The following is a 15,304-nucleotide window of genomic DNA, read 5'->3' as shown; positions in this document are numbered from 1 at the left end:
CAGCTTTAACAGTCACCTGATGACAAAGAAGGACCCGATGGAGGAAGCAGGAAGTGGGTCTAGCAAGAAGCAGAGCCTGAGCACATAAACAACAGCAAAGGAGCAGAGCAAAAGTCAAAGAGAAAGTTTCACACATTTATCGTAATGGCCGGAATTAAAGGTATTTTAGTCGACAGTGACAGAGTTACGTTTAATAAGTTGACGGTTTTCTTTGGCGACTGCGCTTCAAAAACTTTGTTGACCTAGTTTTCAAATGTTTGAAAACCTGTGCTGAATCATTTCGAAAGCTATCGTTACAGCGCTGTCCGCGGATGTGAAGATTACAAGCGGTCTCATTCCATTATTATTATATTCACCGGTTTTAACTTTTAACTTATTGCTATTTTTCCACTGTAAATTTTTACACTTAGCCACGAACACTTCGCAGCAAGTGGTACAAGTCTGCTTTGTTTTTCTTTATACGTTTGGTTAAAACACCTCTGCCGATGTCATGTAAAATAACCGATGTGTGTCTGCTTTCAGCACTGGTTGGTTTGTCCTTCAGTGGAGCCATTGGACTGACATTTCTCCTGCTGGGCTGTGCACTGGAGCAATATGGGTAGATCCTTCGTTATAACAAAGCATTCATGTCATTGTGTAGCCCAGACATGTACTGTTGGGTCTTAAAGGGATAGTACATCTATTTCTACCAGTGATGTGGTTGTTTATTTGAAAGAAATCACAGTACTCATAAATGTCCTCCAGCAATTTAGTATTACAGTTGAGGGACTTTTAAGAGGCAGATTAAAATATAATGGTCATAATGAATTCAGTAGAGGCCCAGAAGTGTAGCCCCTGTTATGGGTCAGAAATGCAAAATCCTACAATTTCCATGATGTAACTCAATAGCGTCTTTCATTAGAGCCCCCCCTGCCCCTAAATGCCCACTTCTTTCAAACCCCACGCTCCCAGCTTGTAATGCAAGCTCTCTGTTTAAAACTTTAAGCCTGGAGCCCAAGCTGAGATAACTCTGATGCCATCAGGATTATTTTTTCAGACTTTGTAAATCTCCCCCAGAGTCACATGAGACATTATACAGTGTTTTTTACATGCTTAATAGTTCTTCTTGTGATGTGTAATCTGAGCTTCATGTGCAAAATCTGTAGAGTTTCCATTTAAAGTGTTTCATTCTGTTGTGTGTAGTTATGTTGTTTGATTGGTCTGTTTTAGTATAATATATTTTTGAAGAATTTTCTCCTGTTTATTTTTATCTGACAAGCTGCAAACTCATGCCATTGTTTGTCATAAAATGTGAACCATTGCTTTAACTGTTCCTTACCTGTCTTTGTAGGGTATACTGGCCTCTGTTCGTACTGATTTTCTACATATTGAGCCCCATCCCGACCTTCATATCCAGACGCGTCAGCGATGACACTGACTCCTCCAGCAATGCATGCAGAGAGCTGGCCTACTTCTTCACAACTGGCATCGTTGTATCATCTTTCGGGCTCCCTATTGTCTTAGCCCGTAAAAGCACAGTGAGTTCTTTCTACATATGTTGAAATATTTTGAAGGCTGTTGTTTACTTGTCAGATGTCAATACATCTATCTTGTCTGCACCATAGACTGTGTATAAAAAGGTCTGCACCATATCAGCTGCTAATAACTAGATTTTTCTCAGACTATATATCTTAAGAAAAAGTGGAGACTTCTATGCCACCACTCCGTTGTGGAAGCAAATAGATGGCTACTGTTATGTTTTGGCCACCTCAGTTACGATATTTCTCTCTTACAGATCCAGTGGGGTGCCTGCGGTCTGGTGATGACAGGAAATGCTGTCATCTTTCTCACCATCCTTGGCTTCTTTGTCGTGTTTGGAGGTGGCGATGACTTCAGCTGGGAGCAGTGGTAGAGTGCCTTTGGACAGTGGACAGACAGAAGGATGGATGGATGGATGGATGGATGGATGGATAGATAGGTGGGTAGGTGGATAGTTGAATGGATAAACTGCAGACTAAGGGGCATGTGTGTCCTGCACTCCATTGGGAAGATGATCAGGCTTGAAGATGTCAAATTTACTAGGCATGTTATCAGGCTGATGTTAATATATTAGGGGGTATTAGAGACAACACTATGTACCCTATTAATGTGCCTTATATCTGGGACCAGGGAAACATTGATGCCTGTAACCTGCTTATGCTTTAACACCATCACTATCCACCTTAACCCGTGTATTTTAGCTTGTCTCGCCTTTGCTTCAACCCCTAAAACACCCTGTTCTTTGCAGCTACCTTCTATTTCATTATGCTTCGGTTAATCAATATCATAAAGGGATCCTAAAGAGTAACTGTATTTTAATGCATACCACAATATTCACTGCTGTGTTATCTGTCCTCACTGTTCAAGGGGGAAGTGGCTATACTGAGTTATGGCTTGCTTATTATGAACACTGTTTGCTGTTCACAGTGTAAAGGCAGGGCAAGTTATCTTAATCCATGCTATCTGACAACTAGCTGTAGGACTCCTAATCAGGTAAAAAAAATATATATATTTGTATGGAAATGTTTTTTGTTTTCAAGACTTTGAAGCCTTGCTTTTTGTTTTGGTGCAATTGTTTACGTTCTCACCAAAGATCATTTTAGACTGCAAAAATGGAGCATACTCACCACTGATCTTTACTATGCAGCAGCATGATCCTCAAAAGCTAGCAGAGGCATTTGAGAGAGCACTGGTTAGTATGTATCATACATCTGAGAGTCTATGTTCAATTCGTGTTCAATCATGTGAACCGTACCCACATTCATTTTATATTCCTGCAGATGACAAAGAAATTCACAATATCCACAAATGATCATCAGTTTGTGAATTATATTTTTACATGTTGAATGGTAAATACTGTACATGGATGTTTTGAGGCCAAGTGAACTTCATCCTAATGGAGAGGGCTTAACCTGCGAATTCAGTCACAAGTGCCTGTGCAAACTGTTAGTGGAAAAATCTCTGTGTTCGAGATTCAAGTCAGTTTTTATGTTTCATCATCAGGGGCCATTGAAATGTGTAACTGTAAATCAATATTACATCCTCATGCTGTTTCATCATTGTCAGTTACTGACTATTAATGAGGTTCTTCTTTTTGTGTAGATACCCCACTTCAGAGTACATAAGATATGTTTTGAAAATTATTGCTATTCAGTGTCCTATATAATTTCTTATTTCCTTGATATCTGATGCACAAGTGCTTCACAATGACAAGCATCATACTTTATGTCTCATAACTGACATGTTCAATAATTAAAAAAAAAGGTTTGTTTTATCTTTCATGCCCCCCATACCCACACCTTGAAAACACTAACAAGTGCTGGAGAGCTCTGAAAGGTTATTTTATAACCTCCTGACTGCATTTGGTTTTCTAACATTGATTAAATCTCTGTGTATAGTGAAACATATGTGTGGGCTCTGTCTTGCTGCTTCTCTGCCGATGATGTGACGAGACGAATGCTGCTATGAAAAGTGATTCTTACAGGGGTCAGTGAAGAAGATGTTGAACTTGTTGATGTTGACTTCTGGAAAGCTAATCTCTGTCCAGTGCTGATGGATGGTGCATTCAAATAGACACCTGCACATTATTTATATAGTACAGGAGCAGTAGTGACTGGAGCAAACCTCAGTAACAGCCTCCCATGAGGCACAGAGTAGAAAAGAGGGAGAGGTGGTGTGCGGGTCAGTGTGTTTTTGTTGGTCAGTACATTTCTGTCTGGCCAGACCTCGGGCCTGGCTGACAGAAATTCAGGTGAGAACAGCTGCTAAATAATTTAGATATTTTGCAGTATTCAACAAGCAGCATGTAAAACAGCTCCACTGTTGTACCTCGTAGCCTGTAATTTTCACTGAAAAACATCCCTCCATGTCCCTGTCTGTTTTGCTCTTTGCAAGCACACAAACATTAATATTAAATAGTACAGATCAACAATATTACCCATTGTGAAAAAGCTGCAAAAACAAAAGAATGATAAAAGCCAACATTATCTATTCAGGGTTAAACAGAATGTGATAGAAATCAACCATGCAGCTGCCTCAAATCTGACTGGTTTAATTTTCATTCTCTATTCACGTGTGTCAGAAATGCACTGAAGCTACCTCACCAATTTGCTTGGAGTGCATTTCCTCCGCACAAAAAAGAACCCACACTCTGCAAATGAATTATTTCTATGAAAAAACATCTGTGCTATACGCCTCCAGTCATCACATTTCAGAAGGGAGAAGATACAGCATGTATGGACTAACATCCCACAGACAGGTTAGTGGCTGCATCAAAGCTGCTGCGTGAGAAGCACTTATGGAAAAGAGTTTCAAACCACCCAGGTTTTCTGCAGAGGGTTTCCAAGCCAAATGTTCACTCCTGTGCCAGTATTTGCAAGATGAGGTCCAACAGAAACCAAGCGAGACCTTAAGGTGGCTGTGTATCCAGACAAGTAAATATATATTTGCTGAAGGTGTTAACCTTGACTTAGTTAAGACTTAGGTAAGACTGGTGTTGAAAGAAACACCTACTGCCCCTTGGTTCACATAAAATACTATGAGATCACATGAATCATAGTTGCACTATATCCCACAACCCGTAACTTGACACCTTGATGGTTTATAAGGAGACTATCTGTTCAGAGAAACGAGATCAAGCCAAACTTCATTCATACTCAATATAAACTGTGAGTAAGAGACACTGAGAATAAAAAAGGAAGGTATAGATGAGATGAATAAAGAGAAAGAGCCCAGGGACCCCCATTCATCTCCGTTCCACGACAGCTGTTGCCTGGCAACTGCTAAGGCATCAAAATTATTCTAAAAGACCGCTGAGTCTGGCCTTGAACACAACACAAAGCAACACAGTTTAAAGTAATGTAACACTATGCAACACTTCATATTATGTTGTTGTGTAAAATATAATGCATCGTAACTGTAGTAGGTTGTGGTGTTAAACTCAACAAGTGCAGCCACATGGCTCAAAGCTGAAGACAGAACAAGATGAAAAAGACCTCAACAATGCAACGATGCAACACATCACAATGCAATGCAGAATTGTGTAACACTAAGTGATGCAATGTTATTATCAACACCTCAAACTAGCACAAGAAAATGCAGCAATGCACAATGTAATTCATTTCCCAGCAGAACTCAATGGCATTATATACTTACAATATTTATGGGATGGCTCAGGAGGTGGAGTGGGTCACCCAATAATCACAGGGTTGGTGATTTGATCCACAGCTGTCCACATGTAGACGTGTCCTAGGGCAAGACAGATACAGGAAACCCAAGTTGCTCTTGATGGAAGGACAGCACCCTGCGAGGCAGCTCGCTGCCATTAGTGAGAGTGTGAATGAGTGAATGAGAGGCAAATTGTAGTGTCGTGTTTAAATGTCTTGAGTAAAATTGCTATGTAAATTCACCCAATTTATTATGTAATGCAAAGCACAACAGTGAAACAGAACAGGCAGATACATATCATAGATAGATAGATAAAAGATATGGAATTAATTAGCCAATCTTAATTTTGCTACTGGAACAGCCTCTTTGGCCTATAGTAGAAACCTCTGCTCTTTGTAATGAGCTACACCGGCCACAGTGTAAAACTTCAAACTTTAATTGAATTTCCCGTCATCATATCATACCCAGAAAGACAATGTGGACGACTGTCACCACAGTAGTACACAGGTAGCTGTGATCTGAATAGACAACCAGCTGGAGGAACACCGGGGAGTCGGTGAGGGACACATCCGGAGAGTCAGAGCCTCACTGGCCTCAAACAGGAGCGGATCTACGGACCGACTCCGGGCGGGCGGGGGGGGGGGTGTTGCGTCGTCGGCGTCGCAGCCAATCAGGTCGCTCCCGGTGTCCAGAGAGGGAACGAGCGCGAACAGCGCGAGCGGAGGCTGATAAAAAGGGGGGCGCGTGCTGCTGACGCGCGGCAGAGAAGCAGGAGACGCGACGGCAGCAGCGCGTGCGAAGGCGGACACCGCGACCCGGTAAGAGCCCGAGCCTTCCCGGTCCGTCCCGGCCCCGCCCGGCCCGGCCCGGTAGCGATGCTGCTTCTGTTCTCCCGCCTGCTGCCGGTAGCCGAGCGGCACCTTTAAAGTTTTGCTGAATGTGCGCAGCGTCCGTCCGAAGTTGATGGTGCTGGAGGGCGAGAGGCTCCGTCTGGTGCAGAAAGACTCGTGTTTCCAGGTTCCGTCGTCCGAGCTGCACAGACGCTGTTTTCGAGGAAACGACCGGCGGTCAAATATCTTGAGTTGCACTGAAAGGTCTTTTGATTCAGTCACATCACGTAGGCTTGTCTGTGTGTCGACTGCGCTCCTCGTCCCTCTCAGGACTTTGTACTGTGGGCATCTCTCTCTTCCCTCTGACTGTCTGCTTTGTCAGTTTTGTCTGTATGTGTCTGGTTTGAAAGAAATCTTAGTGATGTGCTGCTCCAGTTACAGCCTACACAGATGTGTCCCATGAAGAATGATGATGGGGTCAAACGCGGTAAGACGCATTCCCAGTTAGTAGCTACTCCTGAATGAGTTTGAAATCTATTTGAGTTTGGGACAGTTAAGATGAGGGTCGTGAACAGATGAATATTTGTGTAAATGATGTGATGGGAAGTCTTGGTTAACCCACATTAACACAGTAATGGCAGAGCTGCTGGCTTGGTCTATAAACCAAGTGTTACATCGCCTCACACAATCAATCAGTGTCCATTTAGCAGTGAAGTCAAATGAGGTCAGCCAATACTTGCAGAAAATAAATAGATCTAGTTAGGCTCATTATTTTATTCAGTTGGATAAATCAACATTATATTCCAGGAAGGGCTTAATGTGTCTGACGTGAGTCGATAGAGACTTGAAAGTGACCTTTTGTGGTCTCTGTTACAGTGGACACTGTGGCAGTATTATAGCCTATTCGTTGTATCCACTTTAGGGAGTGTTTGCGTTGAACCATTTAAAGTTCGATTAAAGCCTCTAGTGTTTGTCAGCAAGTCGCTTGACGTCCACCGCAGCGTCATACACAATGTGAGGTAAATTATGGAGAAAGTGTTCCACTGTTACAACACTGTTCCAGTGACACAAATGTTGTAATTGTTTTTGGTAAAAGTTGCCAAACACGCTGCAATTAATACAAAAAACATGTGCTCAAATATCTCACAGAAATCAATTACTGCCTACCAATTATCAATAACCAATGACCTAACTGGAATGGGAATTTGTAGCCGATCAGTGTTAGTGGCTTTCATCTGAAAATGCAGTGTTAACAATGAATGCTTCGTTTGTTCAAAGAAATGGGTGCACAAAATGTCAGGAATTATTCTAATATTCATTAACAAATATGATAATTGTGCCCTTTGTCAAACACTTTTTAACATTTTAAACATACATTTAATTTAATTTTCTTTACGTGTGAGCATGTGTGTGTGCAAAATGATTTGGTTAAGATTAGGAGGGAAGTGTGATTGTGTGTATTGGTCTCACCACCGCAGTTCATTTCTGTCTGGTCAGATGGACAGTGTTACCACCGCCTGCATGTCCCCCCCTACTCCTGTAATATTCCAACTCTAAAGGGATTTATTATGTGTGAAACTCTTCTATAGGAGCTTCAACTACCAGCAGACCACTCATAGTTATTCTGACTTTGCTGCTGACTCGAACATCTGTTTGAACATCTGTTGGCTATACTTCAGATCCATCGATTCATCCTTATATATTCTGGCATTTTCTCTCTTACAAATAAGTTTTTGTAGCACTATGCACGACTTTGGCATCCCACACAAGCTCACCCCGCCACAGTAGTGACATTTCACTGGCATGCCATACTATTATGTTCCACGTTTAGCTCTTATTCCCCCTAAGCCCAGTTTGTAGCATTTCTATACATTGGACATTTCTGCGTGGCGTAAACTCAAGTGGCCACAGCCCCTTTTATTGTCTGTCAGCGCTGAAACAACAGGGCACACACATCCCGCTTCTTGTTAAAAGGACTCCGGCTGCCAGACTGATGACTCACTTACTGGCTGCTTAATGGCTTTACTGGTGATGTGAATACTATACTGCCTTTTCTTTTGCTGAACATTGATGTTTTGCTTCCAGCTGATGAATACTTGCCTGTCTGCAGTGGGCATTTAGTGGGCAAAGACTTCACCAAAGTGACTTTTCTTATAACTGACTTATCAGTTTCTACTGTCTACTATAATGTGTAAATATTTATGATCCTTTAGATGCTTGTCAGAGAGAAAGTATAGTGTCTTATAGAGATTGTCTTTGTTGCTGATCTAAGATCAATCATGTAGTTCCAACTGGCCAAAATACTGTTAATCGGTCAGTTTTTTGTTTTTTTTTTTTCATTTCAAATATTTTGCTGTGCTATTTGATCTGTCGAATTGTAATCCATACATTGTTTGTCTCCCAGGCTGACAGAATGCTGACGTGAATTCCCACTCGTCCTCCACCACTGGCTCAGCGAGAACAGCTTTGTCTGTGAGTTCCTTTCTTTAATATGTGGTAGCAACTGTTGTGGTCAGAATCTGTTTGTTTTTTTTTAATGCTGACTAAGTAGTGTATAATATTTCTTCATTGGTTGCTAAACAGAAGCGATCAGTTTTCCATGAATTAATGGAGCTGTTGGATGAAAAAGTAACTGTAAGCCTGTACAGTACACTGATCTGTGTAAATGATATTTCTTGCGTGTATTTGCACCACACGGTACCACTGTGATAGAAATCAATCACTTCAGATGTGAGAATCTCCTGCTTTTTTTCGTCTTTAATGATCATAAACTGAACATCTGTGGGTTTTGAAACACTGGCTGGACAAATGAAACGATTTTAAGTTGTCACCTTGGACTCTGGGAAATTGTTACTGGCCTTTTCCAGTATTTTATGACATTATATAGACTCAACATTTAATTGAATAATTAGATAAATAATGGACGTAATTAATAATTGTGAGTTGCGGTCCTGATGTTAACATAGATACAAGTGGTTAAGATGAAGAGTTGTATGTGTGTGTGTGTGTGTGTGTGTGTGTGTGTGTGTGAGTGATTGTGTGTTTGTGTGTGATCTATCATGGTTCAAAGGCCCACCCAGTCACTCCGCAGCAGGATATACTGTAGCCAGCCTGTATGTAAAGATGGAGGTTGATCAACCCGATAGCCAAATGGCTGGGGGCATATGCTCTGAGCAGGCAAGTCCCCGGTTCAACTCCCGGCCAGCCTCTTTGCTGCATGTCACCCCCCTCCCCAACCCCCTCCCCTCCCTGTCTCTACACTGTCCTGTCAAATAAAGGCGTAAAAAGCCCCAAAAAATAACTTTAAAAAAGTGTTTGATCAAATCGATTTGTTCAGCGTCTCCATGGAACACTGCTTCATTTCTGTCTCAGTTGTCTGTATCTGAAGGATTTACAGTCATGTAAACATGGGGGTTGCCAGCTGGTGACACCAACCGAAGCCTGGCTCTGTGTCTCAAACCTTGAAGACTCTGCCAAGCCTTCTGTTATCTCCATTGTTTGTTATGTTTCACCATAAAATGTAGTTGGCAACGTAAAGTTTAATTTAGTGAATGGATAACTGATGAAGTGCTGACATAGACAATACTTCACTCACAGTACCTCAATGGATGTTAAATTGGGTGACTTGAATATGATAGGGTCTTAAGTATATGTGTGTGGGTGTTTGAATTTGACAGGGTGGGCCTGCATCTTAATTACTGGGCTTTTTCTGCAACTCCAACCAAACAATGACTCATCAAGCATCACAGTCGCCATGTGTTCTAGCCACCAATTATTTCTCATTTCTTTCTTTTTCTTTTTCGTCTTAGCAGTGGCAGCAGCATGGCACTAAAAGCTCATGATAAATTAGTATTGATTCATTTCTTTAATCAAATTATTAGAAAAGAAAAAGGGTAGAGTCTGTAATGAATGCTGAATATGACCAAAGGAGTAAATTGTGACTGGTATAGCACAAAAAAACTTAATTTTTTTTTAAAACCCATTAAAACAGTTTGTTCACAACAGAGGCTGAAATCAGTCAGCGTCCACCAATTTTGTTGCAAGATTTTCTTCCTCCTGACTAGTGATGATATTTACGGTGCAAGCATGACAAACTCATGTTGTGACAGCAAAATAATCCCAACAATCTTTGTGACATGTGGCCCCTGAGGCCACAGGCTCACAGGGCCCAGCCTGTCCAGTCTCTCAGCCTCTTTCTCTCTCTCTTTATGTCTGTACAGTAGAGCAGTGGGTTCCCTGCATGTGACCTCCACAATGACGTCATCTTTCAGCTGCCACAAATTGGTGTGTTGTTTCTCTTCCTCCTCAACAAACTCCTCTGTCTTGACTTGTCTGAAAAGCTCATTTCTGCTGGAATCTGCTTCGCTGCGTGGAATGCAAAGTTTCCACTGTGACTTGGTTTTTTGATTTTTCAGTGACAAGTGATCGTAGTCGTTGTGTTGATTGGCATTTTGTTTTTTCAGTCAAAGAAATAACATGGCTTTGGGGTGAGTGATAAAAACAATGTAAAGCTGTTGAATGATGTTGGGTGGGTGTCTGCCCATATTACATCCGAGAAATTATGTTGACGTTCAGATCCTGAGAGCTCAACACAGACAGTTTTGCTTTACATTAAAACTTCGATTTAAATCCCTCTCTTCCATTTAGCATATAGAATAGTTTTATAAACATTAATAAATGGCTTCTAACGCTATAATGTTGTTGTAAGCAAATATAATGGCATTTGTCAGTGTTTATTAATTTATAGTTTTTGTCAAAGTAGAACTGTGTTTTACTATCTTATTCATCATCCACTTATTGATGTGTACAAGAGGAGTTGTAGTTGTTGACAAGTGCATTATTAACACTTATACAACACATATAATGCTTACAACTGCATTATGGTGCATCATAAGTTTACTACTATACGTACTATAAGTTTACAACATGCTTACAACTGTCAAATAGAGGGGCTGGTGTATTGCCCTCTGGTAGGCATCGTAAATTCACCCCAGTTTAATGATAAATGCTTTGTAGACCTGTCGCCTTCCACCCTGACAGTCACTGTTGATACTGGAGCATTCTTGGTGTTTTGTCAGGCCTCTGAATTAGAGTAACTCAAAGGAAAATGTCTCCTTTTGGCATAAGATTTTAATTTTGTGCCCTAGGAGACTAGAGCCCTCTGTCCTAAAAGCAGGGCTGTGATTAATGATTATTTTCAACCAAAATAATTCAAATTGTTTTGTCAATTAAGACATTAGTCATTTGGTGCATTAGATGTCAGAAAATTGTGAAATTTCTCATGCAGAACCCTGATGACATCTCCAAAAAAACTATTATATGAGACAAAGAAAAGCATGAGCTTTAAAAATGACTTAAGATTAATCAATTACCTTGTTTATCAACTTATCAATTTATTGGATAAATGTTTACTCAGGCCATACTTTACATGTTTACAATCTATAACTTTGTCTGTCCCCTCCATTGGAGTAGCAGTTCATATCTGTGGATGTAACAATTTCATTAAGATGGAATATTCCTCAAAATATTCTACAGTTTAAGTCTAAGTCTGGCTTTGTCAGTGACTGTAGAGACACCTGCATGAAGTACAACAACTGCTTTGTGTGGAGGAAGTGCCTACACAAACAGTGTGGGAAGAAGGGATAAGATTAGAAGAGATAACAGAGTGTGTGCCTTTAAACCTATTGCAACCTTCCAACACTGTTTGTCTGCTTTTCTTGACATACAGTTATTAACCCTTTTACACTCAGACAAAATTAACCAGCTAACCCTCCACTGAACACGTCTGGCCAAACATTGATTGGCATCATATCCGATGCTGTATGAAGTGGATTAAAATGGATGTGTGTCAGATGACAGTGTGCCAGACAAGGTTTAGAGACCTTAACCACAAATTGTCTGTAAGTAAAGAACGGATTAACAAAAGGCACCCAGCGCACTGTTGTGAACACAGTCTGAGTGCTTTGTTATTGTGTACAGGAGTCGTGAATGTCTGTGCTCATTTAGTGCAGTAGCAGCCGTGCAGATCATCTTTTAAGTAATGTTTGTTTTATAAATTCATTAAAATGTCCAAAAATTTGAAACAAGCAGTATCAGTGAAAAGCAAGTACTTCTCTATAGGTTGCATAATTTTCATTTAAAACAGATTCAGGTGGTAATCCACGGCTCATAATGTACAGTACAGAGCAAGAGCAGTAAATAGTCTGGAGGAAAGCAGTGTGAGCACCAAGTGGGATTTGTATCCTGAGCAGCAGCAAATGAGTGTGTATGCTCTTGGTCATTCATCTAACAATACAAAACAAATTAAACAAAAGCCTGCACACAACAGTATCATGTTAATGGACTAACGACAACAATACAACAAGCACTGTTTTTCATGCCACTTGTGTTGTTGCACTTTAAGTAACCTTGTAACTGCGTAATTAAAAGAAGACAGTGAGTTTGAAGCCTTTGTGCTCCAGACAGCTCGTTCTATAACCTGGGGAACCAAAGAGACAAGGCCTAGTTTCTTTTTCTCTCCTCCTTCTTCGAGTTGCTTCTAGGGCTTGTCAACAGTGATTCTCTTTTTTCTTCTAACCTTGAGCTACATTTCTGAAAGATTACATGACAACCAATAAAATATTCACATGCTTTCAGAATGTATCAGTAAAATAATTCCACTGTAGATGCCATTTGAAAAAATACAGAAATCTCATATTTTAACTTAATAAATACAAAGTGGCTGATTCCTCAGTAAGATGTATTTCAATTTGCAGCAGTCTTTTAGGTCGGAACAGCTTATTATTTTTTTAGGTCAGAAGGACCTAAATATGAGGTATATATACAGGGCATTCAGAAAGTGTTCAAACGCCTTCAATGTTTTCACATTTTGTTATGTTGCAACCTCATCCTAAATAAAAAATATAATTTTTCCTTCATTAATCTACACTCAATAATCTTTTCACAAATAATTTTTTTTATTTATTGAAAAGACGAAAATAAAATATCACATTGACATAAGTATTCAGACCCTTTGTTATGACAGTTCAAAGTTTAGCTAGTTTGCCTCCCATTTCTCTTGATTGGATTTCACCTGTTGATTGTCAGTTCAGCTGATTGCACATGATTTGGAAAAGCACACACTCAGTTGGCTTGGTTTTTGCTGTAATATGCTTGTCAGCTGTGAGACTGCATAGACAGGCGTGTTCTGTCCAATCAGCTGAGTTGACCACAGGTGGACTCCAATCAAGGTGTAGGAACATGATGATCGAGAGACATGGGAGGCACCGGAGCTAAATTTCAAGTGTCAAGTTTCAAGAAGACTTCCTGAATGCATTATATATATTTTTTTCAGGTAATAAAACAACATCGCACAGTGTCTTGCTCAGTGTCAGAAAAAACCCCAAGGGAAAATTTGACAGACATTGTTTTAAAGTATTTCCACTGACACTGAACGTCAGTATTTGGAGGCTATTTTTAAATGGGTACAGTTGAGTAATGTCAACAGTCAACATGCTTTGTGTTCAGATTGCTGTTCCCGAGGTGTGAATAAAGTGGGTGTGGTGTTGTGTGGATTGAATAAATGTGGGAGGTCGCAGCAGTCAAACCGGACCTGCTGCTGTTCTGTCAACAGCTGTCATGTCTTGTGACCAGAGCTGCTTACTTCTCCATTTAGCAGCCACTATTTGATGAAGTACCATTTGAAGCCTTACAGAGATTCATTTTCCCCTGAATGGCTCAAAGCTGGGTAAGTTAAGTCTAATAACTGTGTAGGATGTTTTTTCTCTCTCTCTCTAAATGGAGCTTCATTTAACAGTTAATCTGACCTCTCTGGATGTTAATGAGTAACCACTGTAAAGTCCGTCCGTCATGGTTGTGGCGCACTGATGGCTGTGAAAACTCACATTGTTGGACTACAGGGTCATTGAATGTATTAATAATGCAGTTCCAAACATTATTTCCTAAGGCTCCTTTGTTTTGGTGCCACAAAAGCTACTTTTGTGTGGGTGTCTGGTGATTTTCAGTGTACGACAGCTACTGACTCACAGCTCTCCGTTGGGCATTGACGCTGTGTGAAATACGTACATTGACTGGTCAGTCGGGCAGAACCCATGGTGGTAAATGAGGTCATATATAACAGACGCCCTTAATATCATTCATCCATCCTTCTCCATACCAGCTTATCCAGTTGAAGGCCACAGGGGATGGTGTTGGGGGGGCTCACGTCTCTTTCAGCATACATGGGGCAAAAGGCAGGAAAAGGATCTGAACAGGTCACTTGTCTATCACATGCACAAGGCCATTCACACATGTACACCAGTCAGAGTTTTCTTCACTTAATGTGCACGTCTTTGGACTGTGACCCACACAACTCCACACAAAACCACCAACCACACTAACCACTTAGCTTTTTTTTAATTATTGATTAATCAATCGATTTTTTGTTTGATTTATCAAGTAGTCATTTGTTCTGTAAAATGTCAGAAAAAAGTGAAATAATGCCTATAGCTATTTCCCAGAGCCCAAAGTGGAGTCTTTAAATAGCTTGTTTTGTCAACTCAACAGTCCAAAGCTCAAACTGTACAATGCACAATGATATAAAATGTAAAATCCTCAGATGTCGGAAGCTATAACAAGTAAAGATTTGGCATTTTTGCTTGATTTAAATGATAATAATTTGTTGCCAGTTAATTAATTAATTAGACTGATTGACTGATTAAATCGATTGAGCACTATCCCAAACCCCACAATACAATGCTGTGTATCTGGTATTATTAGAGAAGGCGATGCGGTTGATTTGCTGCAGAGTCTTTTCTTTCCTCTCTTTGCCCAAAGGCAACACACTGTACTCATACATACTAAATGAATACGTCAAAACTTTTTTAGACACCCATGTTTAATGGCAGAAATAACAGCCTTAAAGCAAAGTCCATCCATGGCCTTCGATGTTGTCCTTGAGTTGTAACTTAAGAAAAGAAGCGGTCTGCTTTGGTTTGTTTTGTCCCCTGTTGCAGTGATGATACACGCCTTGCACAATATTCCCTGGTGTTCTCTTCAAAGTCCTTACACTCAGCATCTTGAGTGCTGTCTCATGACTGTACAATCTGTTGCTGGCTTCACATCAACAACTAATTATTTGCAGAGGTACAGGCAGCCACCATGGGGATGGCCTATTGCTGGGGTTATAAGGATGAGAGGTCACTTAAAGTTTGTTTCTCTAAAAAGTGGAGGCAGCAGTTTGCCAAAGTAAGACCCCAGTGCACTCTGAAGCCAGTGTCTATTGTCCAGTGATCCTCTTTAAATTGAGTGGC

At 40.6% G+C, this 15,304-nt stretch overlaps 2 protein-coding genes across 3 annotated transcripts in view; both read left to right on the top strand.

Moving 5' to 3' along the window:
* LOC139629552 (leptin receptor gene-related protein) lies at positions 1 to 3,421 on the top strand. The gene is made up of 4 exons (XM_071492242.1): positions 1 to 160; positions 523 to 598; positions 1,331 to 1,517; positions 1,775 to 3,421. The coding sequence occupies exons 1-4, from the start codon at positions 145 to 147 to the stop codon at positions 1,889 to 1,891; spliced, it is 396 nt and encodes a 131-aa protein (XP_071348343.1). The 5' UTR covers positions 1 to 144; the 3' UTR covers positions 1,892 to 3,421.
* Positions 3,422 to 5,913: 2,492 nt separating this feature from the next.
* Positions 5,914 to 15,304, top strand: part of LOC139629549 (3',5'-cyclic-AMP phosphodiesterase 4B-like) — a 51,225-nt gene continuing 41,834 nt past the window's right edge. The window contains exons 1-2 of one of the 2 annotated variants that reach the window (XM_071492233.1): positions 5,914 to 6,002; positions 8,419 to 8,486. The gene's annotated coding sequence lies outside the window, so the exon portion shown is untranslated. Of the gene's footprint in view, positions 6,003 to 8,418; positions 8,487 to 13,641; positions 13,741 to 15,304 lie in introns of those variants that run through there. The other variant, XM_071492234.1, reaches the window with a different exon arrangement.

Source organism: Trachinotus anak, unplaced genomic scaffold (genome assembly GCF_046630095.1).
Source record: "Trachinotus anak isolate AG129_WGS33_773 ecotype Australia unplaced genomic scaffold, CSIRO_AGI_Tana_v1 ptg000012l, whole genome shotgun sequence".
NCBI classification, from domain to species: Eukaryota; Metazoa; Chordata; class Actinopteri; order Carangiformes; family Carangidae; genus Trachinotus; species Trachinotus anak.
The sequence above is the reverse complement of the archived record's forward strand: the minus strand, read 5'-3'. Positions and strand labels throughout refer to the sequence as shown.